Raw genomic sequence first — 27,986 nt, 5'->3', positions numbered from 1 at the left:
CTCAGAGTCACAGATCCTCACTGATCCAGGGTGCAGTTGTTAAACGATTGCCGAGTGATAGATTCCCTTCTCAGTCTCCTGGCCCTGTAATTATACTGCCAGCCAACTCTTCACTTCGCCTTCCTGTCGGCTGAGGCTGAAAATTGCTCCTGTCAGCGCTATCACCACAATCTGCTTGTCTGAGACCTATGTCAGAGTGGATGAGGGGTGTAGATTCATCTCCATTTTGAATTTTAAAAATATAATAATGAACCCATTTTCATAGGTGTACAGTTCTGGTGAATTCACTTTTGCTTTTCAATAACAAAAGCTTTGACCAGCTCCAAAAATATCTGTTTTCAAATTGTTTCAATGACTTCACTCTGACTGCTTGAAATAAGTGCAAGACCCTATTCCACATTTGGATATTTCAGTCCTAATTTCTGTTGGAGTTCTAATTACTATGTTGTTACAAATTAATAACACATGAATAAATGCATAATCAATCAGTAACAGCAAACACATTAATAGTAGTCAGAAAATTTGATAGCTTTTGTAGTTATTAAGAGTTTACATAGGTATTTACATAAAGTCCCATATTTATCCATCTGACATCAGTATTTACACAGTGTAACTACACAATTATTAGCAACACATAGTGGTATTACAACACAGTAAATAGTAAACGTACAATATAGAAACTCTTGCCATGTGACATTTTTTGGCTCAAAACTTTTTAATCTCTGATTTAACAAAAATGCATGTTGGATGTGAAGTTCTTTATTATTTCATTGTAACAACCTCAGCAGTTAATATGTAATTACATAATGCCCTTTAAACAGTATAGCAAAGGGACAGTAACAAGCCTAGGTCTCAGAAAAACAATCCACCAGCTGTGTGAATGAGGAGGAACTGGTTGGAGAATATGAAAACAGTGCCCCCTGCAGGTGCCAGTCAGCATGTGCAGCCAGTGAATTAGGGTGATTCCTTCGCTGATTCCTGGCGAAACAACAGCGTGCATCGAGGAGTTTAAAGAGCTCGTGAAACAACCTGATAATTACTCGCTGCAGGGTAATTACCCGGGCCTCCCGTCTCATTACTCTGCCCCGCGGCCTCCTGGGATTGATTGGGATGGGCGGCACCGGGACAGGGGAGAGACTGGGAGTCGTCGGAATTCGTCCTAAATCTTCCGAAATAGACACTCTATGCCGAACCGCACTGGACGTGGTCAAAGGCAGGCCTGTAATAGCTAGTGAGAGCTTGCTGTCAAGGGAAGTGCTGGGTGGCACAGTGCCAACACTCTGGGGTGGATGGGAATGATTATACGAAGAGGCATGTCTGCTCTCTCTCTCTCTCTCTCTCTCTCTCTCTCTCTCTCTCTCTCTCTCTCTCTCTCTCTTTTACTTTCTTGCTCGCTCGCTCTCCCCGATCTGTTCACAACTCTGTCCCTGTCTCAACCACTAACCCACAGCAGTTAACTATAGTTGCACTCTCTCTCTCTCTCTCTCTCTCTCTCTCTCTCTCTCTCTCTCTCTCTCTCTCTCTCTGTGTGTGTGTGTGTTTCTGTATGTCTCTCATTCTCCCTGTTCCTCTACAAGCCTTGATTTTCTACTTTTCCTCACACACTCCCTCCCCTGTTTCATTTTTCCTCTTCATGCCTTCATCCAAATAGCCCCATATCAGATTGAAGGTCACTGCACAAGTCCAGCAACAGTTCTACACACATCCTGTGCAATGCTTTGGCCTTTACTGCAGTAGACAGTGCCAAAAATTATTTAATTAGGGAACATAATTGTACCATATTTAATCGTAATTTTAGATTTTAAAGTTGTGTTGATTTCATACGCCCCATTACATCTCCAGGACTTATATCATGTTTTTTAAATTATTATTTTACATAGTTTTATTATGAAAGTTTACAATTATTCACCTCTTTGAGAATGTAATGTACATCTAGGGAACACAACTGGACTCTTACACCTTTGTTGTACCTTTAAATGCACATTCACACTGTTTGTACCTTTACTGACAATAATGTACCCTTTTCTCTGAGAGTGTATAGAAAAGAATGTAAAGGGCAGCTGATGGGAAAGAAAAACAAAAGCCAATGGAGTCTCAGGGTTTTGATTTGACAGTCTCGATATATTTGCTTGTGTGTACTTATGTATTGTGTCTCCAGTTACAACATGGTCAGTGGGTTCAGTATGACAGGAAATGGCGCACCTGTCTCGGAATGTCAATATCCGAAGGAAAGCTCTTGTGGAAGCATTGGATTTCGTGTGGATGTGTTGCGGTGTGTGTCTCTGTATCTCCAAGTATGTTCAAAGAAAGAAAAAAAAGCAAAATACAAAACTGGGACGTCTCCCTGTGTAACTATGAGAAACCCTAGGGTCTGTCCTTCATTTTTCTCTAACAGCGCTCTAGTCAAAACCACATGTTCCACCACAGACTTTCTCCCTGTAGCATCCGACGATCTGAGAGTGATGCTAGCAATGTCCAATTCTGTGCTCACACAAGCTGCTCTGTCCTTCTCCATATTTTACTCTCTCTCTCTCTCTCTGGGAGTGGGTGTATAATCTAGGACAGTACGAGTGGAGAGCAGGGTTTTGTCTGTGGCTGTAGGGCTGCTTGAAACAGACTCTGTGGTTTGCCTGGCAGATCCAGAGCACATTCAGGAGTAATTAAACACTTCCACACACTCTTCCCTCACACTGTGCCAGAATGTGGTGCAGTAACAGGCAAGGAAAGTCTCAAAAAAGAAATAAAAAATAAAAAAAAATTCTTTGGATTGATGCCAGTGAAGAAAAACATCCCACTGGTCTCACAAACCACAGGTCAGAGTTTGGGGCAAGTGGACTGTAAAAGAAAGGTGACTCTGCTGAGTAAAGCACATTTTAGGTCAGAAGTGTTGTAATGATATGGCTGATCATACCAGAGGTTGCAATGACCGAATTAAAGTACATGGCCATAGCTTTGTAGTCATCTGCTAATTTAATACCTCTTGATGAATCAATGGTTATGGAAGGCAATTTGGCCCACTCCCACTTTACAGCAGTCTAAAGAGTGGATAAAGGTAGATTACATTTTCTTCTCCAAAAGGAGAGGCAAACATTTATAAGCTTTCGTTATAGAAATAACAGAACGTCCTGGAGATGAAATGGGGCATATGATTTCAACACAACTCTACAATTAACATAGAATATGATATAATTATGCTCCCTGACTACTAAATATTTACCCTTGAGGTAAATCAATGTGGACAAAAAATGCCTCATAAGCCCTCACTCCAGTTTTACTTCCTTAGGTCCACCTTTAGGGCAGTGATATCGCTTCTGTTGTCCTGTGTCATACCAGTTTATAACCCTTTGATCTATCTTCAATTCTTAAAAGTTGCAAAAACTGGCTGGTTGTCACTTATATCACTTAAAAGTAGTCCAGCAACTATAGTACTATCAATTTTGCTTGGAAATATGTCGTCTATTAATGTTGTAGTTTCAGCTGCTTGGTTGGTTTTATAGTCACAGAAAAAAGCTGTTGTTGTACATTGTATTAATAATATCTGTTGGTTTTTTATGTCTCTTTGGATTTAGAAAATCAATATTAACATCACCACATTCAATTTGTATCATTCTGTCATTCAAACTGTCAAAAACAGCAGCTAATTTATCATTGAATATATCTATACAGGTTCCCAAAGTTCTATATGCACTGTTGATAATGATGTTTGTCAATTTCCATAATTAAGCATTCCAAAATGTTTTCTACAGTATTGGACATAGATTTGTTACATCTTAAGGCTCTGTCTACATACAAAGCAACTCCTCCTCCTATTCTATGGATCCTGTTGATCGTGAACATGTTATATCCTTCCAGTTCTACATCATAAGCTTTTGCATTCTCAAGCCAAGTCACAGATACAGCGGCTTGTTAAATGTATTCAAATAATCCTTCATTTTGGTGAAGTTTCTGTAGAGGCTTCTGCTGTTAAAATGTATTATTGATAGAGAACCATTTTTACATTAACGCAGAACTGTTGTTCTGTGTAATATTCACAATCATTAACTATATTTTTTATAGAAGTTGGCTTCTGGGTCAATATCATTTCCAATCTTATGCTTTTCATGTTCAATTTGGTCAGAGATTTTGAAGTTCAATTTGTATAAATGATCACCCACACAAACTCTTCTTCATCAGTGATTGGTTTTTAAACTTTTAAAAGGTTTTTTACACTCACACATCTCATAAACAAACACCTTTTTTTGGCTGTTGCATACCTGAGGACATAAAAATGGATTTGGATTGTATTAAAAGTTCATTCATTTCATTTCATATCCTATTTGTTTATTCTCAGAGCAACATTGTGGATCCATAAAAATCAAATGTTTTGATTCCCTGAAGAACCTTTCAAAGCCCAGTTCTTTAGCCATATTTGGAAATGAGGTGTGAAAGTGAAGAACCTTTTCTTCAACGTTTATTGTCTCTACAAATCCAGCTGCATTGCTGGGAATTACTGTGGCACGTCCCTAAAAGTGGCATGGCCTCACTTACTGTTTACAGTGCTGACAAAGTCAGATCAACTTTATCAGTTAGTTTGACTTCCAAAAACCATATGCCCTATATTCCGAATCCTTTTCAGACTTATAATGAGTAAATTCAGCCTGTTAAAGTGCAGCCTTATGTGGACGCAGACATTCAACTGTGCACACAAAGCAGGTTAAGCCTCCACAGAAAAGCCTGAAATGAAAGAGGATGCCGTGGAGTACCTGCACATGGGGCTAAGGTCATCATGGTCAATACCAAGTATGGCCTTAAAGTGTAAGAAACCCCCAAGCAGGAGGCTGTGGAGTAATGTAATCTGGAGCTGTATCAAATATATTTTGAATGAGCTGGACTGGCATTTCTGACCCAAAAATCTAATCAAATGAATACTTACTCTGACTATTATTCTCATGCCTGAATGCCATCAGATTCTGGTGATTCAGATTCTGAGTGAATATAACCATTCCTCAAAGAGCGTATCATTGCTGTCCAATTGAAAATATTTATCTCTCACAGTAGTAACTTTACAGGAGATGGAAAAAACATTCCAACATTTAAACAGAAGTCAATGTAAAAAGCTTTAATTCCAAGTAATTTTGGAGCATTTATATTGGTTCATTCATCATGAAATTTTTACACAGTGTGAAGGACAGCTGCTGTGTTCAGGGTGAGTCAAATGTTCCAAGACTCCGTTTTATCTGAATACCCCGCAAATAATGGGTAACGGGGACTATCTTTTAGGCTATGTCAGGAATATGGCCTCCATCTTGAAAGCCGCCATATTGGTCAAGTGCAAGTTTTTCCATTGATAAAAGTGTGATATCTAGTAAACAAAAATCCACAAAAATACCTGCTTTTAATTAGACAGCATCAAAAACTTATGGTGCTTTTCCACTGCATTGGTCTGGCTCTACTCGACTCGACACGACTCAGCACACTTAAAGTTTGTCGGTTTTGCACTAGCACAACGGCGAAATGGAGCAAGTGGCGTCACAAAATCCCATCATTAAAAAGGAATTGCTGGCTTTGAAAACCACACCAGTATAGTTAGGCGCTGTTTACTCATTGTGTATTCATGTGCTGTTTTAGTTTTTGGACTGAACACGGCTCCGCTACCCACTTCTCACAGATCAGTTTAAATAGTTGCACATTCGGCTTTCACTGGAAATTTTCTTCGGCCCAAGGAACATATAAAACTCTTTAAAACCCCACGATGTAAAGTTATGAGCTGCCATTGTGAGGCCGATAAAAATAAATGTGAAAGCAGCTGTAAATTAAGAGATTTTAGAAGTGACAAGATTGTGCTGGATTTGAATGAGCTCTGCATTTCATGGTTATAGACATGTTTCTTTGGCCAATCAGCACTCTGCAGGGTTTACACATCCCCATTTAGTACCTACTTGGTACATTTGGAACCTGGAGCGAGCCGGGACTGAAAACTTACCCGGTTCCAGGGACCAGGTACCAGATTTGGCCAGTGGAAAAGCAAAAGAGCCAAGCCAAGTTGAGTAGAGCCATGTAGGTTCCATGCAGTGGGAAAGTGCCATTATTAATACCTTCATTTCAGAAGGAATGCCAGAAAGAGTAAGTACACACAAACCATTCTTGGCCTTTTAATGTATATTATCCACAAACATATGCAAACATTCTGCTGGTTCAAAGCTGCCATGATCCCATTGAAAACTTCAGTTGTTCAGTTATTTATTTCCTAGCAAAAAGACATGGGGTCTCCTCATTGATTGCACCATTGACTGGAGTCACTAAGCTGAGCCATAAATCACTGCTATTCATGGAAAAGGCGCCTTCTGGTTCCGACAAGTGAGCAGCCGTCTATCTGCCACTGATCCTGTTTCCTGTTGGTGTCACTAGACGTAGAATGACCTGGCGGGTGTCCACATTCCCTCAGCTGCCTGTCACGAGTTGTCCGTCAAAAGCACGCTCAGCAGAGCGTGCGCTCTCATAGGCCAGCAACCAGCTTCGTTACTGAGGCAACTGACGCAAATCTGCATGCAAGCTAAATACATGCATGAGCCAGAGAGAGAGAGAGGAAAAAATTTGGAACGAGGCAAAACTACAGCTTCAGCATTCAGAGCTTGAGAATGAGTGTGAAAAGAAAAGAACAATTTTTGACAAAATAGTTTTTAAAAAAACAAGCAAACAAACTGTCATCATAAAATATTTGGAATTATACCAAAATTACACAATTATTTCTCTATGAAATTTGAGATTATGCACCAGAGTGTTCATATTCATATTCTGTTACCACTTTATCCAGTTCAGGATCCCAGTGGTCCAGAGTCCACCCAGAATCATTGTGTTCAAGACAGAAACACACCCTAGACAGGGCATCAGTCACTCACAGACATTCACTCAATCACACATTTACTCACATATTCACAAAAAACCAAAACACCCAGAGGTCACCTACACAAACATTGGAAGAACACACCTCCAACTCCACACAGACTGAGCTGGGATTTGAAGCCACAACCTCAAGACCCTGGAGCTGTGTGACAGCGATATGACCTGTTGCAACATCCGAGATATCTGAGATTTTAAAATGCATCATTGCATATGATACATTTGCAAAAGTATCACAATTGAGTTCATTTAATATACAATTTCAGATTGAATTATCAATTATGCAAAGAGCCTGTTATCAGTTTGATTTTATATATTGTTCAGTAAAAGACCATTTCCAGAAATCAACCTTAACTCTGCCCCTAACCTCAACCTAACCCAAACATGACCATGAACTTAACTTTAAGCACATCACTAATCAGAAGTCTAAACTTAACCCTTTAACTCCAACAGGTTTGAAACAGCAGAACTGTCTCTTGTCTAACCTTATCCCCCAGGAGATTATATCAGTGTCTCTGTAATTCTACTATAGGTAGACAACAGACCCATGAGTGGACAGGACCACATTTACTGATCATAACATAACTACTAATTACATATATTTGCAATGTTCATTACAGCAATTGCAATTTTCAATAAAAATGGACTAATATTTGTAATCATTTTTCATTTTTAACACTCTTAAAAATAAAGCTGCTACAAAGGGTTCTTTGAGAGATGCCATAGAATAATTTCTTTAAGAGATGTGCAAGTGTGAAGTAGCTTTTAAAGATTTTAAAAACTCACCACTCTGTCTTAAGGTCATTTAGCCGTTTAAACATATTAGCACAAATGGTTCTGAATGGAACTACAAGTGGTTCTTCTATGGCATGGCTCAAAAAAACATGTCCTAACACCTTTGTTTTTAAGAGTGCATTTGCAATAATGAGATTTAGTGATAAACTGAAACATTCCCTAAAGGACGGCAATCACATGGAGGAATCCACAATGAGAGTCCACAGTATACTGAACCAGTTGCCAAAGGAGCATGATCACATCAGCTCTTTATCCCAGAGACTTACACCATTCTTCTTAAGGCTTAGAAAAACATTCCAAACAGTGTGCTGAAGAAAGCTCCAAGTTTCCAAAAGGCTGGCAGCCTCCAGCACCTGGAGTGTGGTGATCTGCTGGCGTGGCAGGACTGAACAAAACCGCAACACACTCTCTACAGTGTGGGATAGAGGAAGCAGGGGGAGATGGGGTCCAAAACTGTGTCAGACAGAGACACGTGGTCTGAAGTGGGCCGTTGTTCAGGCTTAAATAAACAGGTAGCACCCAAAACCATGTCAAACACTCCTTTACATTTCTATTCTTTTTATTTTTTTTCCAGCCTTAGTACATGGCCTGGAGTAGACACACAGGAGCCCTAACACATAAAAGTGGAAAGGGGCTGTTTTGATTAATTGAGAATAAAATACAACAGTCTTCAGGGCCGTGCTTACACAGGTTCACACCTGTTTTGCTCATTTTGGTCTGGTGTGCTGGACTTGACAAACGCAAGATGTGTTTTTGATGGCTTATTCAACACATTAACACATTAGCCAAGATTATTAATAGGTAGTTTATGCCCATTTGCTGCAGTACCAGCTTCTGGGAATTATTTAAACTAGATGTTGAAATATTTCTGCGGGACTTTGATGGCTTTCAGACATGAGATCATTAGTGAAGCCAGATGATGAGGTTTAGTTAAGGTTCACAAACACCACTGCAACACATCCCAGAGGTACTGAATGGTCCTCAAACATTCCAGAAAACACAGCTCCTTTGCTCCACATACACACAGAAGGATTTAAAGACATTGTTCACAATTAAAGACAAAAAACACTTTTTATAAAATTCTGAGGATGTTTCCTCAAAATGTTCTAGCTCTTCTCTCTGCTAGGAACTCTTACCCTGCTCATGGCAAAAAAAAAAAGGCATCTGGACCTTTTTAGACAAACAGCAAGGAGGATATTGCTCTATTTCTGCTCCAAATGTGGGAAAAATGTGGGTAGATAGGTCTCCAAATTCAAGAGGCAGCTAAATGCATTACTGCAAAAGTGCTACTAAACTAAACAATTGAGTTTCTGTAGGAATTCAAAGAGTGAATAAAAACTTAGACAAATTAAACTTCAGCCACATAAAAAAACATTTTTTCCCCTCAAACATAACATTCAAACTTAAAAGATGCTAAACAGCATTTCCCCACAATCGTAGACATCCTATTTAATACTCTGCAATTGTTCCATGAGCTTCCCATTTTATCTCATCTTTTTCTTGAATATTACCCAAGCCATATATACACAACGGAGCATCTGTGTCTACAATATGTGCTCTTTAAAGTAGCCTAACTCATAAATAATAAGGAATGTCTATATACTTTTATAAATGTTGAAGTTTTTTTTCATTTATGTTAATGAGAATGTGTGAAGAACTTTAACAACCCCCAGCTTATAATTTCTCAGCCTAATTACATGCTTATTACTTAGTCATTATATAGAAAACAATACAAGGGAGTTATTTTAAGTCATATGCCAGACAAGGCAGATCCTAACAGCATAAGAGAGAATATGAATACTATAAATATATTTTACTACATAAAGGTTTATGCAAAAAGATATTTTAAGCCCTGGGCAATATATACCCCTTTAGTTCTGAATAGTGTATCCAAGATTAGAATGGTTCTTGGCATAGTTGTAGAGTTCCAAGGTAAAACAATTATTAGCAGAGAACCTTTCCATTCTGTGGCAATGTTTTGAACTTTAGAAAGGTTCTTAACCATCACACATTTATTTAGACAAGAGGTTGTTTGTTGACATTCTTCCAGAACCTAATATGGCACGTTCAGTTTTAAGAGGGTAACTACATTAGGGTTATGCTTACATCCAGAGTCATCCACACACACGTTCATACTCTCTCTCTTTCTGCAAACTTCACTCAGAGAAAACTACAGCTTCCACAGCTCTGACACATTTAACACCAGTATGGCAGAGAAAATATGGTGTAAAGAAAAGGTGCTGGAAACAACGCAACAAGTAACAACTGCATCTGTGACTGCTTCTAATCACAGTATTGGTATCTACAGGGTTTATACACCTAGACTTACAAAAAACCTTCACTTATTCACATAAACACACTGTACAAAATGTATTTGACCAGGAATACCAAACTAACAACCGTGGGTAATAGAGCTGACAAAAGAATTCCTCAAATGAAGGCACAGAAATATATCAAATATATTTGACAGCTTGACTTGTGTTGAGAATTTCTTAAAAAAAAAAAAACATTGTGGTCACCAATGCTCGTTCAGGAGAGCTGTTTTTCTGCAGGTCCCAACTCCTACTCAGTATTCACAACCATGTGTACTTTAGAAGCAAATAATTAGTTGGTGACAACTGCTATAGAATAACTATTTAAGGATTCCTAAATAACCTTTACTGAAAGTGATGAGTGTGAGGAACCATACTTCCACATTATGGAAAGGATGTATGAAACAGGAGCTGTGCTTCTCAAATTTCCAACAATATAAATCCCCTTTCCAAGGCAGAATGTTTAAGGTCTAGTTGTATCTTGACGTTTTGGCAGAGTCCAATTTTTATATTTGTACAAAGGTATGTACACTTGCAGAAAAAATAAAATAAAAAGCCTGGACCCATGAGCAATGGAGTATGGAGTCAATAAAACTTGAAAAATTAATAACTACTGTAGAATGCAGTACAATTATTAGGTGTACATGTTTTTAAGTGTTTTTATGTAAAGTAAAATTGTAATTCAAAATTCAAACATTCTCCCACTCTTGTCATTTTATGGTAAATGATGCATAATATTATACATGGCAATTATGATTTTATATGTTTAAAATAAAAAGAAAAAATATATATGTAACATTAAAATCACCATATTTAAACTGTCTAAACCAGAGGTTCTCAAACTTTTTAGACCAAGTACCACCCATTATCAAACAAAAACCTCCAAGTACCACCTATGGTTTTTACCACAGAAACATGTGCACCCCTGGTTCTTCCTCTGTTCCCGGGTCTTAAGGCAAACTTGCTTGAATTTTTGTATGTTTTTGTTGTTTTTTATTTACATGAAATGTGTTTAACACACAATTATTTAAAATAATTACTAAAAATTATAGAGAGAATCATGGAAATAACTAGGCTAAAAACTGAATGTTTTAAACACTTTTATTCATTTATGAGAACATAAAAAATTGATGGGCAACAAGCATTTTGAAATATATAAAAAATGAGAAGAGGTCAATTTAATTTGAGCTATGTGCTTTAATGAGCTACAGGTGAATACAGCACAGCGCTAGTACATTAATGTAGCAGTAGGTGAAGGAAGGGCAGCACTGTGTTAAACCTTGTTTTAGGGCTGTAACGATGCAAAGAATGGCCACGTTTTCCTTCAGCCGAGTGTTTTTTCTATTTTGTCTTCACGTGTACTGAATTCTCGTTTAGTTTTTTCTCTATTTTTGCCTCTGGATTTAGTCCTTCTGGCTTCAAAGTATTTCTTGGGCTTTGTCTCTGCTTGCTTTTCTCGATTTTGCTTTGCCCTTTTTATAATAAAATCCAAATTGCTCGCATCTGTCTCTAGCCTTTGCTTACGTCCCGTAAGCAACAGAAACTGGGCTTTCTTTACACAGAGTTCTCAAAAAACTGGGGGATTGTGTTCCCACCCTGACAAAAAAACACTACCACCTGCCGTTCCCTTACAGACGTAATCAACTATGATGTATGTGTAGCATGTTGTATTTTTCTACAACACAAATTAATTTCATTAGGGCATAATTATGAAGACCGTGAAACATTATGTAATTTACAGATAAAAACTTTAGATTTTCAGTTATGAATAAATTCCTTAATTAAGTAGTACATTTTTCTAGGTTATTTGGCATGCCAACTCTTGCTGCTTCCTTTGCTGCTAAAAGTCACATGTACTTTTGGATACAATATTATCCCCGCGAACAGAACAAACCCATGCACAAGCTTTTGCAGCATTTTTCCCTTGAAAACAAATAATGAATGCATCGATGAAACAGGCCTCTACTGAAACCATTTTCTGCTTTTTTTAGGTTATTTTTGGTTGAATAAAATGATAAATGTCATATTTAATACTACACAATAGTTACCAAATGACAAAAGAGCGAGAGAATTTTTTTTTTGAATTACAATTATATTTTACACCAAAAAACATATAAATAAATAAAAATAGAAATGCTTTATTTGCACACCTAATACATTTCCTAATTAGAGATACTGAATATCCTTTAAGTGATGGTATTCCAATAAAACGAGGGGTACCAAACACAAGTGTAGTTTAGTTCTGTTGTTCTGAGAGTTGTTCTGTGAATACCACACACTGTAGCTCAATTTAATCTCTTTAGATCCAATTCTTCATATAATTGTTTATAAATTCTTGTCTGCTTTGATTTGTCTGCTAACACTTACAAAGATATCGAAGGTTATTTAACGTTTCTGTGGATGAGTTTGCTTACTGGCTGTTCTGATTAAAGGCTGATGTAACCTATCACTCTCTGATGACAGGCCTATTAAACAACCCATACGCCCTTTCACTGTCTTTCATCAGCTCTTTCGATGTGAACACTGGGGTGAGTTTAAATTGGGAGATTACTGGTAATCTGTTTGTTCAGAAAACATTTGAACTTGTTTCATTCTGTGGATGTTTTGGGGGGGTGTTTGCTCATTCATTAGCCATTGCCAATTCACGGCCGCTCCAAAGCTCTGCAAACCCTTGAAGATTTATTTGAAATTCATTATCATCAGAGAAGTCAGGTGCAATGCATCATGGGTGCCTGGTTTTCCTTGGGAGTGAGGAAATAAAGTTTTTGGTGGTCACATTTGGGGGGTTTTGAGGGTTTGAGGCTTTTGTACTAATGCTCACGTAGCCCTAAAAGGCCAGGAGCTATGGCATTGCATATTATTTTCTCTGTTTTATCATGATAACGTGTTAATATAACACAGCCCACTGCTCCAGAAATGCAACCTGAAACTCTATTACACAAGCTGAAACCTATAAAACAATTCTATACAGAAACGCTGCAGAGTTCTCTGGGTCACAATTTATCTCAGATGTCTTGGCCAGATGAGTTCAAGTTTTTTAATGAAAAACAGGTATAGAGTTATCCACGCCACAGACTAAAAAGATCATCCAGACAGTTTTCCACAAGAAGTGACAAAGCCTACATCTCTCATGGTATGTGTCCCTCAGTGTCCACAGCATTGGTGACAGAGTGCATGTGCTTGATGTCTGCCTGCAGCCGTTACCTGTCTCCTATGGCACATCATGAATACGAAAAAAGACAATACCAAATAATGCAAAAAAGAGCCTTAGGCAAAATTACTCTTGCAAAACAATTAGTATCCTCAGTTCCCAAGTAATGAAACAGTGTAATTAAAAGGAAAGTCAAAGTAACACAGTGTTAACCATTCCTCTGTTCCAAAAAATTTGGAGTGTGTTGCGGGTATCAAATTATAAATGTGTTTATATTTACCAAATGCAAGATGTTCAGTTTTGAAAATATGTTATTTGTATTTTTGTCATTTAAATAACAATAAGAGTATTAACACATAGTCAAATTCCTGTTTATTGGATTTTACACAATATCCTATGTTTGGAAAATAATTCTTTAACATAAAAAAACATGTGAAAGCAAGTCATCTAAGGTCTCATTGTAAATACATGCTTCAATAAGCTCTGACATGCAATATATATCCAAAGCTTGTAAATAATTCTTCTAATTTATTCTTTTAACAACACTAAGTTGTACCAATTTCTGACACTGGGCTCAGTTGTGCTCCTACAGCTTGCATAATCTCCTTAGAAGAGCATTGCCAATGAAATGGGCCACTGCAAATGAGCTTAAGCCAAGCATTTGTTAAAGAGTTATAAAGCCCTTTAACATGGAGCTCTGGAGCAGTGGCACTGTTTTTATTTGAAGATCTCTAATACAGATATTCGTTGTCTTACTTCTCATCTAAATTGCAAGACAAAGCAGCTTCATGGCTTCCCTTTTCAAGGGAGGGTTTTGTTTTAGGAAACTGATACCTGCCATTTGTGGGCAGTTTGCCTAGAAATCATAAGTCATGAAAGGGTTAACATACAGACGTGAGCAATCAGCAGGATGTAATATATATTTAGGTCATTTTATCCAGAGCAAAATGTCATTTTTAATCATGAGACCTGGGTCATGTCCAGTTGGGCTCATATTTGGAAACAGACCCCAAGCTAACAGTATTTATAATTAAATTATCATTTAACTGTAATCAACTTAAAGACATTCAGTAAAAGTATGATTAAATAAATATGGCTGAGAGCGATCATGTTTCATATTGTATCTTAATATAATATCTCTGTCAAGTATTAACATGTCTAAAATGTATTCATGTATACATATATTTAACATTATTACAATTTGTATATAAAATATTGACAAATCTGAGTAGTCTGGATCTGAAAATCAAAACAGATGGCCTGTCTCATGTTAACACTCTGTCAATTTAACTGCAACTTACCAAAATAGCCTTGGGTTCCCTGTGTTAAAAATATGATGATGGATGTTATATTATTAAACCCATGCATGTTCACACTTTTATCTTCACCGCAAGTGCATTTTTCGTTTACTTTACCACTTGCTCCCTTGTTCTGATTCCTGTGTGAGGTGAGTGTACATGATTATTGATTACAGCCGTGTGCAGGAGTCAGAACGACACTCGAAAGGCAGAAGCAGCGGAAATGCTGCTATAGATTATAGTCTCTGTGGAGTGATGCACTCATTATTGTCCCTCAGTTCTCATGGGAGCATTTAATATGCAGTGATAGATGCTCTCTCTCTCTCTCTTTTTCACTCCTTCCCTTCCTCCAAGTGCACAGATGTCCAGAATCTTCACAGAATCATATGCAGATGGCTACTACAGCAGCACATCAAATAGAGCTTAAGAGACTAGTTTCTACATGTCACCGCTCATTATGATTCATTTCCAATCGGCTGTAGCGTATTTCCAAACAATGCAGATACGCTGGCTTTACCTGTCGAGAGCTCAGAGGTGCACAGTCTGGCAGTGATTACATAGCTTGTTTTGCTTTTTTTCTCCTTCAATCTTTCTTTGTTTTTCCTTCCTGGTTCTCCTTCAACTCTAATGTTCCTTTCCCTTTCATTTCTATAATGAGCAATAAATGCACTTTGGGTATGAACTGTGGTGTATAAATAAACACGCCTTGCATTGCTTTACTTCATTTAAAATGATGCCACTCCATATTCATATTTCCCCTCTGTCCTTTACCATCTACACCCTGCGTTCAGATGTTTGTAGACACCTGTTGTCTTTTTAAAACAAGGTGTTTATATATCATCCCTGTCCAATAAAAAAACATTTCATTTTTTGTCCATTTTTAATTTACTACATCACTTTAACACACTAGCTGTCCTTCACATTGTGTATAAATGGCATGACAAATGTACCAACATAAATCTATTTACACTGAATGTTATGGAAAGTTAAGAAAGATTTTTTTTCCTTCTGCTGTAAAGTTACTATATTGGAGATTATGGATTTTTACTTGGACAGCAACTATATACAATTATATTGCTGTGAGAATAGTTTAAATCAGATTTTATCACCAAGAGCTTTAGCAGGGTCAAGTTCTCAAGTAAAATCAAGTGGATTCAACTACAAGTCATTTCAGCTAGGGTGCACAGTACACAGTGAGACAAAACAACATTCTTTCAAGACCAAGGCGCTACATAGGACAGCTCACACATCACTAACGTGCACGAGTGCAAGCATATGCAACAACACTTAACAACGAACTATAAATATTAAGGAAGGGAGACCTTAATGCAGGAGACCTTAGTGCAGTTGACCAGTCACTGTCCACATTGTGGTTGATGTAAGTGAGGTAGAGTTCAGTATGATATAATTCTATACTTGGGGAGGAGCAGAGATGTAAACATCCAATGTCCAATGTCCCACAGGGGTAGGGTGTGTGGCGTGTGTTTGTTTTGTTCAGTTAAGTCACTGGTTGTTGAGGACTCTGATGGCTTGCAGGGTAGAGGATGTTGTACAGTCTGGATGTGAGGGCTTGAATGCTTTGGTATCATTTTCCAGGAGTGCGTGTGAGGAGTGTGCAAGTGTGTGATCATTCACAATGCAGCATGAGTTGTAAATGTCAGTGATGGAGGTGGGGAGACAGATGATCATCTCAGCCGTGTTAACTTGTGGAAAATGTATAATGGCTGATTAGATTTGAGCTAAAAAATGCCACTGTACCATATTAACATAGGTACTGAAAGTAGAAACATCACTCTAGAGGAAATTACACCCATGCACAAGTTAACACAGTTCTCTAGGATCTTAATGACATGTTTTGGTCAAAACATCACTAAGGTGATGTAATACAGCTCTGTTCAGAATGGCTGGTTTGAGAATGAGAATGAAACACACACATCTCACCCAGAGATGACGGTATAATACCAACTGTAGAGTTCCTACACTCTATGTAAGGAGCAGCAAAAAATCAGAATGGCTCATCTTATCCCATGTTTACTGACTTAGACAAAGCAAGGAAAACCCACTGGGTTACCTTGTTTCACAGTTTGTTGGTTGGAATGAGCTGTGAACATGTGATTTTTCATAACATGTCCCCTTTTATTTTTCGACATAAAGAGATCACTTGGGGTCTGGTTTCATTGAATCACGACATTTCCTCACCATTTGCTAGCTCTCGAATCTGCTTGTGGTCCAGAAACCAGTCTTATGTCTTTACAAAGCCCTAGTGTCAGTTAATGGTTTAAAGAACAAATAAATAAATACATAAAAACAAAGGATCTCAGCTCAGTGTGCTGGGCTTTCCCCCTCTCTCTCTGAAACAGCATCTGGAAGTGCTTAGACAGTGAACAAACCTCCAAATATTGACAATGATGAAAATAGATTCATTCATAGGCATTGCTTTATTCCTGCTTGATGGGTGCTTAATGTTTACTTATTTTTGCAGTTTCAGATTACTAAAGGTTGAACAGGCTCTAAATTGGCCACAGTTCCAAAGTGCTACAAACTGAAACAACTTGACTTACTGTGGAAATTCAAAGAATGGAAAAAAAAAACAATTTTCAAGTATACTGTTCCACATTAAAAACCTAGGTGCTTCTGAGCATAAAAATCATAAATGTTCAGAAAACCAATGTGCATTATACGGTTTATTGTCTCTTGCAAAAATTGATAATGTATATGTTGATATATGCCTTGTATGTTTATAATACTCATTTGTGCATGTACAGATTTAAACAGATACAGTTAACTTCATCAAGTAAAAGTGGCTCTTTACACCTTTTTGCACTTTTTGCAAATAACAATATATTTATGTTTATGCAAAGTCTGTAGCAACGCATTCTTTCCATTTTACTATGTGCTTGAAAAATCACATGCAAATGTGACATTCATAACAATGAAGTGGTTCCATTTAGTAGCTTTCAATGTGTCTCTAGGCAGTGTGTGGCTGCGGCTCCCACAGAAATTTCACTGTGGATCAAGAATTCAGCCAACTGAGGCTTGTAACTGATTGGTTCTTAGGTCATCATTCCTAGATAGAACTGCTATATTCTATATAATTCTCTACGTGAGCTACACCTATGGAGCTAAGTCACAGACAAGTATTTGTATCTGAATTTTATTTATCTGCACTTTGTATTATTTGAATTATGCACCACTTTTAAAAGCAGCACAACAGTCAAATGCTTGAACACTTTTGTTGTGAATGAAAATACTCTTGAAAGGACCAAACTGCATGTTTTAAGTCATTAGTGCCATTTTGTTGTTTAATTAATTTAATTAAATAAAAATAACATTAACATTGCATCTAATAAGTAAAACCTATAGCTTTGTGCTGAAGGTTTATTCAAGGCTAAGACTACAATAAAGTTATTAATGTGATGTATGACTATAGCTATGATTTTAAACTTATTTTCTAATAGACACAATCATTTTGCATGTTGTGCTTCAAGATGCACCAATCCCCTTGACAACTGCTCTAGACATGCCAATGTTTTTAAGGTGATTAAACATTGACAGTATGTGTTTCAGGGCCAAGACAGTCTGTGTGAATAAAGCATCAGCGTGTGTTCCAAAGTCCATGCCTATGCTTTGCTAAGTTCTAAGCAGATGCATAATGCCCAGTCAAGCCTTTATTTTATGTAAATGATTAAACACCTGCTTAGACATTATGAGAGCTCTGCTGTGTCTGTTTATCCTACAACATGTAAATGGACGTTGTGACATTTCAAGAAGGTGACCTAAATGTTTTTGTTTGGCTGTTTTTTTGTTTTTGTTTTTATTTCTTTGTAATTTTTTTTCCAGTCATATGGCTGGAAATGTAGAAGTGTCACGGGTTGATATTCCTTATTGTCTTGCTCCTGGCCTTGAAGATTTGCTTATTTTTTCCTTTAAAAAATATGCCAGACCAGTCAAATTGTTTACAAATTAAACATATCCACTAAGAACAAAACAACAGATTTTCACTAAGATTGGGTGATATCTGAAAAAGCTTTAAAGACTCTCTCCAGTAAAAATCAAGCTTTTTAGCTGAACATATCTCTGTGGTACTTTTATGTGCTATAAACTGTATCATGAGTGAAACAAGCAGTTGGTTCATGGCTGAGCCTTTCTACTGTGAAACCTGTTCCAAAGACAATCTCAATTGGGCAAATTCTGACCGTCAATTTGTCTTATGTCAAAATCCTAAGGAAGCAATTATATCAGCTGAGGCTTTGGGGTTGTGGGTTCAAGTCACTCTCTGGGTGACTGTAAGGAGTTGGTGTGTTTCCTCCCTGGTCAAAAACACATGTTGGTAGGTGGACTAGCTACTCAAAGGTATCCCTAGGAGTGTGTGTGCGTGAATGAATGTTTGAGTGTGTATTGCCCTGCAAAGGACTTTGAAGGACTAGGTTCCAGAACCACCATGACCCTGAACTTAAATAGAGGTTACAGACAATGAATGAATGAGCCCTTTTAAGGCTGTTTTTGTGTTTATATATCCCACATAAATGAGTAATTTGCATTAAAAGAGATTTGGACTCTGAACCTGTTCCTTTAATCTTTTCTTCATTCATTATCTGTAGAATTTTAAGATCATTCTGTTCTGGGTCCCAGTGGATCCATTTCCCACCTGAAATCACTGGGCATAAGATAGGAGCATGCACAGGACAGGGCACCAGTCCATCAGAGGGCATCACACACTCACACATTTACTCACTCACAGGTATGGACACTTGTACCTTGGTACAGAAACCGACATGTATTCCAGAAAAAATCCTTACAGAAACAGAGAGAACACACCAGATTTCTCACAGACAGTCACCCAATGCTGGGACTGAACATGCAACCTCTAGAGCCTGGAGCAGTGTGGAAGTGGCACGACTTGCTCTGCCACCCAACTTTGACTAGAGATTTTGGCTTGATATTTTCTGTCAAGCACATAAGTAATATATATTATTATTTTTATTAATATATATATGCCATCTTTAACCTAAGCATGAACTGCTTGTGTTCTCTTCCTCACGTGGTTTCTTGCTTGTTTCATCACTTTAAATGATGCACATGAAACAACATGCATGCTAATAGCTCCCCTGGTGGAGACATCAAGGAAGACAATGGCTGGTGGAAGCCCGCTAGGAAAATGGAAGGGATACATAATGCATGTCACTTGTAATAATGTCACTGTGAAGGTGATTTGTCACTTTATTTAGTTCAAAAACAACAGCAATAGCTTTTAGCACCCCAGTGTTAAGCAGCCTCACTCATGGTCTTTCTCTCTCTCTCTCTCTCTCTCTCTCTCTCTCTCTTTCTCTCTCTCACTCAGAGATGCTGGAGTCCAGTAATTTGGTGACATTCATTGGGCTGGCGAACAGTTCAGGTTATGACTCATTTCTAATGGATGAAGAGAGGGGACGGTTAATAGTAGGAGCAGAAGATCATGTATTCTCTTTTGATCTGGTCAACATCAACAGAGATGTCAAACAGGTAATAAACACTCACACACAAGATAAATATATATATATATATATATATATATATATATATATTACAATAATTACAATTACAATAACTGATATATATATATATATATATATATATATATATATATATATATATATATATATATATATATATATATATTACAATAATTACAATTACAATAACTGATATATTGCTGCAAGACTACATTTCATGGTACAAATTTTATATTTAATGTAATGTAAATACAATGTAAACATTTTCACCACCTCCTTGTTTTTACACTCACTGTCCATTCTCTCAGCTCCACTGACCATACAGGAGCACTTTGTAGTTCTATAATTACAGACTGTAGTCCATTTGTTTCTCTGTATACTTTATTTTTCTCCTTTCTCCCTAGACTCCCAGGACCACCACAGAGCAGGTATGATTGGTGGTGGATCATTCTCTTTTCTTGCTTCAGTTACACTGTTGCAATGATGGTGTGTTAGTGTGTGTTGTGCTGGTACAAGTGGATCAGACACAGCAGTGTTGCTGGGGTTTTTAAACACTGTGTCCACTCCCTGTCTACGCTATTAGACACACCTACCTTGTTGGTCCACCTTGTAGATGTCAAGTCAGATCTACAAGCACTGTAGTTTAAACTACAACTCCTGTAGTTTATATGTTGCTGCACAGTTTGTATTGGTCGTCCCTGAGTCCTTCATCAGTGAACAGAGGACCTTGTCAGCTGGATATTTTTGACTCGTGGAATATTCTCAGTCCAGCAGTGACACCGAAGGGTTTAAAAAATCCAGCAGCCTTGCTGTGTCTGATCCACTAGCACCAGCACAACATGCAATAACACACCACCACTTTGTCAGTGTCAGTGCAGTTTTGAGAATGATCCACCACCCAAATCATACCTGCTCTGTGGTGGTCCTGACCATAGAAGAACAGGGTGAAAGGGGGCAAACAATGTATAGAAAGTAACAGATGGACTTCGGTCTGTAATTGTAGAACTACAAAGTGCTCATGTGGGGTCTGTGTACGTTTAGTTTACTATTTAGTATAGTCTCAATATTTTCAACATATATTCATTCGTTTCAAGCAATGGTCTAACAAGACGATATAATGGAAATATATTTTCCTTCTGTCTTTCTATGAAATCCATAACTATAACACAGTAAAATAATTTTGATATTTCAAAGCTTGAAATTTACTTCTTTCCTCTGCTTGCTTCAGTGACCTGTGAATGAAAAATAATTTCAAAAAACATAGACAGAGGTAATTCACGACACACAAGCTGATATATGGTGTTGGGGAATGGGGGTAAAGCAACTGGAAATCAATGATTCAGCAAATGTATTGTATTCAAGCAAATGCCATTTGTCATTCTGTAACCTCCATTGTGTTTAATTATATTGTTGTTTTGTTTTGTTTTATTTCGGTGGAATGCATTCTTTCCTCAACAGTCATGTAAAGGCTTTGTGTGTATATTCCGTTTGGGCGTGTGAGGGCATAGTCACTATTTCCAAAGGGTTGAACTACACCACCAAACTGGCAGCTGTCCACGCCTTTGTAGAAGGCAATATGGGCCTTCAAACACAAGTCTGTCATTTCACTGTAGCAAATCACTTAAGTGTATATTGTCAGTGTGGTACGAAAACCTCATATCTCTAAAACAGACAACTTGCTCCTCACTTGTCATTTGCTGTATGTTAACCCTTTATTCCCAGAAGTTTTTTCAGAGATTTACAGTTATAAATAAACAGTTGTAAAAACATAAATTTATGAATTAATATATAATAATGAAATAATATAATGAATAGATCATTTTTATTGTTTGTTATATATTTTGTGGTGGCACGGTGGTGCATCAGGTAGTGTCGCAGTCACACAGCTCCAGAGACTTGGAGAATGTGGGTTTAAGCCCCGCTCTGGGTGACTGTTTTGAGGACTTTGGTCTGTTCTCCCGTGTCTGTGTGGGTTTCCTCCGGGTGCTCCGGTTTCCCCCCACAGACCAAAAACGCACACTGGTAGGTGGATTGGTGACTCAAAAGTGTCCGTAGGTTTGAATGTGTTAGTGTGTGTAACCCTGTGAAGGACTGGCACCCCCTCCAGAGTGTGATTCCGGATAGGCTCTGGACCCACCGCGACCCTGAACTGGATAAGCAGTTACAGAGGATGAGTGAATGAATTAATTAATATTTTGTCTGTGGTGGCCACAGGACTGCAAAAAACCTGCCCAAGCATTTTGATTTGTCCAAATAAATTAACTGGATGATGAATTGTCTACCTACCTACATCAGGCCCTTCACACTGCTCTATACACACTGCTGAAAGCTAGTGGGCTTGCTCTCAAAAATGGCAGAGAAATTTACACTGAAACCTATATTTTATAGTCATTTCTGGCAGTGTATAACTATAAAACAACTCATATGTAGACAGAAACTGGCACGTATTAATCTATTTCATGGTTAAAATCTACCTTTTATTTATTCTTAAAGCTATTACACTTGAAGTGGGTTACATAGTTTTTGGGTGACATCTTTTATATTTTATTTGAAACATTTATTATGTCATAATCTTTCTTATTCCTAACTCTGGAGATTTCAGAAAATTCTTGGATATTTACTTTTTACAGGAACCTGTTGTGAAAATGTAGGACGTCCAGAATTCACAGCAAAATTCAATATTGTACTTTAATTTAAGAAAACAATGTGTCATGAATGGATCACTCGTTAGGGTGATGGGGTTCATTCTACCACAGTATTAACCCATGGCTTTGTATTATTAACCAAGCTCTGCCAGACAATTTGTCCCACCTCTGAGTATCACAGTCCAATCAGCTTTAAGTTTTGGTCCAGTCCCACCTCTGAGTATCACAGTCCAATCATGTAAGGTTTTGTTCTGTAAAAGTCCTGTTTATCTTTTGGGCAATTTCAAGAAAGTGAAAAAACAAACCTGACACCTCTCCTGACTCCTTTCTTGTAGTTTCAGAGATTTCGGATATTTCTCCAGGGGTTCCAGGAGGGCTTGCCCCAATGTGCTTCCGTCATAGACAACCTGAGGCATGTTCAAAATGGCCCCCTATATTTGTGAGGACCATAAAAAATGTATTTGTTTATGACCACAATTGATTGGTCAGTCACTAGAGGCAAATTAACTTCATTAAAAAAGACCTTTATAATGAACTCCTGGGTATATGTATCAACATGAGGTGACCACAGAAATAAAACACTTCAGTGTTAGATGACACTGTTAGTTTCCTGATTCATTTGTATAAGGTTTGAACGAGGAACTCGGAAGAGTTTGAGAGAAGAATGTAGGGGGGATCTTAGGAGGCTTGTTTTCCTCTGAGAGGAAGTCTGGGTGTGATAGTGTTTCTGAAAGAGAAGCGACCCCAAGCCCTGGGTTATCGCTGCTGCCCATCTCCTTCTAATTTCCTTCTTATCACATCCCAATTCTCTCCTCGGCCTCCTTCACTTTCTCCATCTGTCCTTCGTCTCCCAGTGCTGTTTCTCAATGCCGGATCTGATCTGCTTTCTCCCTCTCTGGGCTCACTCCTCTATCTGTCCCTCTGGCTTTCTCTGGACTCTATACACCCCTCCCATCTCTCTCTCTCTCTCTCTCTCTCTCTCTCTCTCTCTCTCTCTCTCTCTCTCTCTCTCTCTCTCTCACCCCTCTTGCTTCTTTCTCACTTTTTTCTGCTTCTCCTTCTCTCTCTACCCCATTGCTTTCTGTTAGTCTTTCATTCTGTCCCTCTCTCTCTCTCTCTCTCTCTCTCTCTCTCTCTCTCTCTCTCTCTCTCTGCTGTTCACCTGTCTGGATTGCATTATTTTAATTTCCTCACATTCTTTCTGTCTGTTGTTCATTCCTTTTGTGTCCTGAGGGCTTCAGACAGTCTGAATTACAATTCCATTAGTTCACCTGGAGAAGGTTAAGTGTGCTTTTATCTTTTACACACACATACACACACACACACACACACACAGTCATGTTTCCATGCTTTGAGGGGACATTACATAGATTTTCTCTCAGTCCATGGACCTTAACCATAAAAACCACTACCCTTACCCAATCCTTAATACATATTCAACTTAAAATTCAATGATTTGTGTTATAGGGGCATTGTTTTTGTAACAACAAGTCCCCATAATATGACTGTGTAAACAGATATTTGTTGGCACAGTGTGATGAACATCTAAATCACACCTTTCCGTCCTGCAATAAAGCCCCACCCCAATAGGTCCATGTAACGTTTATCAGTTCAATTATCAGTTCCTGATCGCTAAATACAAATATAGAAAATGGGTATAAAACTTTTTTCATTTTTAAATCTGGTATAGTAAGAGAAAAAAAATTATTTTCTTTCTTTTTCCAATTTTCAAATTTCCCATTCCTGCTCCTCAAATCAGAATTTCAGAAACTTAAAAAACAACTCTTTGTTCCATATTCTCATTTTCACCTTTACTGCGCATTGTAATGATAAAAAAAAAAACAATTTTATATGTTGTATATATTGTATTTAGCCTCAAATGATCAGGAAATTGAACTGATAAACGTTACATGGACCCCAATACATTATATACATCATCTGAATTGGGGTGGCACGGTGGCACTGGAGGGACCTGGAGGCTGTGGGTTCAAGTCCCGCCGGGTGCTCTGGTTTCCTCCCACAGTCCAAAAACACACTTTGGTATGTGGATTAGTGACTCAAAAGTGTCCATAGGTGTGAATGTGTGAGTGTGTGTCGCCCTGTGAAGGACAGGCGCCCCCTCCAGGATGTGTTCCTGCCTTGCACCCAGAGATTCTGGGTAGGCTCCGGACCCACCGCAACCCTGAATTGGAAAAGTGGTTACAGATAATGAATGAATGAATGAATATATTGGTGGCCATTTAAACTATGGGCGTTTTATTATGAATGCACTGGAAGAAAAACTCTACAACTGCATGGAGCAAATGTGCATTCATTTTCACTGAATGTTCAGAATTTTTTAATACACTTTTTTAAAAGATAAACGTGCTACAAATGGTTATTTAAGTAATGCCATAGAAGAATCGCTTTTGGTTTCATAAAGTACCAGGTTTAATATAGATGTGTGAGTGTGAAGATCCTTAAAGAATCTTCACTTGATGTAAATGTACTTTACGGATTAAGGTATTAGCAAGAATTATTTTTTATGGAACCAACAGTGGTTCTTCTATGGCATTACTCAAAGAACCCTTTGTAGAACACTTATTTTTAAGAGCGTATGACTAAAACCTATCTGAACATGTAACAAGTACTGCCAAACAGACTGAATTCTGTTGATGCATTTGCTCTGCTGCAGTCTGAACAATTTGGTGATCTCTATATCTGAAAATGTACCATATTGATATACAATTAGTTCACTTTATTTACAGAAAGTAATGATGTTCCATGAGGACAAACCCTATATCGGATATTTCAGAACATTACATTTAGCTTCATTTTGCATGACACAAGCATTTGAGCGTTTGTAAGAGCGTGCGTTCTTCCAATATGAGTGGCGGTCTCGTTCATTCTTCCTTTATTTGCCACAGATGGCGGCAGCAGAAGGACGGCAGATACTGATCTTTAATTATTTTACAGTCTGCCTCATGTGGAGCTGCAGTCAGTCATTTGCAGTTCTTTGTGTTAGACCTTCACACATTAACACTCTCTCTCTCTCTCTCTCTCTCTCTCTCTCTCTCTCTCTCTCTCTCTCTCTCTCTCTCTCTCTCTCTCTCTCCCCCACAGATTGCCTGGCCTGCCACACCTTCAAAAAGGGATGAGTGCAAGTGGGCAGGAAAGGACTTTGTGGTAAGTGTTTAAACATGTTATTAATCTTAACACCATTTTTCCAGTTAATTCTATACATTTTAAACATAGACCACAGCATAAAGTGCATATTAATGATCAGATGGTCTATAACACAAACGTTTTGCCAAGTTAGTTAAATCAACTCCTATGCACCATGTGATTCAGTAATCTGAACTTCTAGTATTTTATTCATTAGCTATCATCAAACTAATACAGTGCATAAATTAAGTCATTGTGAGTCAGGAACTGACCTTTAATGCTCCACCCACAGAGGTCTTCTCTAGCCACTTTTGCTGTGTTAAAAAAGCTTGACAATATGTGGGGAAAATTCCATCCAAACTTTGATAAATTGTCAAATATGCCAAATAATAACCCTACCCCTTGGTGGAATGGTCAGAAACAGTTAATGGTCAATGGTCAGAAACAGCAGAAAATTTATTTCCAAGCAGAACTTAAATAACCTTCTGTAGTTTTTAGAAGTTTACAGCACTCTCATCCATCTTTGTGTAGATGACAGATATCTGTGTGGATTTAGTCAACTGAAATTGATTTGATAGTAAAGAATTATGAATCAGAAATGTCTGCATATAACTGCTAAGAGAACAAGTGAATAGGTTCTGGAAGCAGAAAATAAAATCCACTCTGTCATTAGGTTTTAAGACAAAGAGGGTCAGAGTCCTCTGATTAGAGTCCAGTATCTTGATTTTTGCAAATGATAGCTGTTACAGGCTTTTACACAGGACCGGGTGCACATAGTAACGGGTGTCAGTGCTGTCATTCTCTGCTGTCTGTGCGGTCATTTGCTCCGGCTGGACCTTTATTTACTCAGATTGTAAGGCCTGGCAGCAGAGCAGAACTCTGAGGCCTAGCCTAGATCGGAGATGCTTTATTTATCTAAGTGGGAAAACTAGCACACTCTCACTGTCCTTTCATTCTCATCTTTCACTCTCTCTCAATCACTTTCTTTAATCTCTTTCTCAGTCTCTCTTACATTTTCCATCTCTTTCTCTCTATCTACCTATCTGTTTCACAGAGGAAGATAGCATGATGTCTCATGCTATCATTCTGTTTATATATATATATATATATATATATATATATGAAGCTGTGTGTGTGTGTGTGTGCATACACATGTATTTGTGCATTACGCAGTATCTGATGTTAATTTCATGGTTGGCTTCTCTGTAGTTAGATGAGGGGCAAAGGGGAACAGGATCATCAGAGATAACACACACACCACCTGCTCCCCCCCAAACACACACACACACACACACACACACACACACACACACGTAGCCTGTTAATAATCTGCTTAATGAGAAAATGTCCTTACATGCATTCCTCCACACACAGATTGATTTAACTTACACACATAAATAAACACACACAGGCACACACACACATACACTGCTGCCCAAAAACACAAACCCACCCAGGCCACAATAAGACTATTGCATGCAGGGAAAGTGTTTGTTCTGGAGAGGGAGTTGTTGAAATGTGCTCATAAGCAAGTGAGTAAGTGAGTGAGAATGTTGCATTAGGACATTACCTAGGACTCCCCTCCTCTGCACTCGTTCATCTCTTCATTCTGCCATCTGGCTCAGGGATGAAGCTGAGAGGCGGCATGTTCAGCTTTCCAGCTGCCCTATCAATACACCCGCTCTGTTCTGACATTGTACAGGTCGCTGGAATAGTCACATTCATAACAATATACATGTGCTCTACTTTCAAACTGTTCATATAAAATATCTGGATTCATAAGATTATAACATTTTTAATTTAAACAGTTTTTCTGAAAAAAAAAGTGTGCACAATGCAACAAGAGGACATTCTTCGTGTATTAACATAAAAGATAATCATCTGTCGGGTTTGAAAACGTTTATTTTAAAACAATTGTTCTGTCACATCCAGTTGCAGCAGTGTACAGTTGTAAAGCTTTAACTTTAAATTAAATAAATGTAATCATAAATGTGATCAGTGCTAATAAATAATTGCTGTATCACCGAAAAGGCAGACTTGTTATACACTTCTAATTACATAGTAATTAAAGAGTATTTGCAGGCTGTAGTTTTGTTTTGGTGTGTGTGTGGTTACTGATCAGCCGTGGAGCTCTAAAAGAACCCTCACAGCAGCCGCTCCCAGCTCAAAACTCTGTCTGGCATGCACTGTGAGGCCAGAGCCTTTTAAACAATAACAGCGCTGGGAACGTTCAAACACGTCCATCGGCAACTGCCAGACATAAAGTTTTA

General features: G+C 38.0%; 1 protein-coding gene across 1 annotated transcript in view; it reads left to right on the top strand.

Annotated features, from left to right (window-relative positions):
• sema3aa (sema domain, immunoglobulin domain (Ig), short basic domain, secreted, (semaphorin) 3Aa) overlaps positions 1-27,986 on the top strand; it is a 66,903-nt gene that overhangs the window by 4,750 nt on the left and 34,167 nt on the right. Inside the window, exons 2-3 of the mRNA XM_066666986.1 lie at positions 19,777-19,937; positions 25,675-25,737. Of these exons, the coding sequence (XP_066523083.1) occupies positions 19,777-19,937; positions 25,675-25,737 (224 nt within the window). The remainder of the gene's footprint in view (positions 1-19,776; positions 19,938-25,674; positions 25,738-27,986) is intronic.

The sequence above is a fragment of the Hoplias malabaricus genome, chromosome 4 (genome assembly GCF_029633855.1).
Source record: "Hoplias malabaricus isolate fHopMal1 chromosome 4, fHopMal1.hap1, whole genome shotgun sequence".
NCBI classification, from domain to species: domain Eukaryota; kingdom Metazoa; phylum Chordata; class Actinopteri; order Characiformes; family Erythrinidae; genus Hoplias; species Hoplias malabaricus.
The sequence above is the reverse complement of the archived record's forward strand: the minus strand, read 5'-3'. Positions and strand labels throughout refer to the sequence as shown.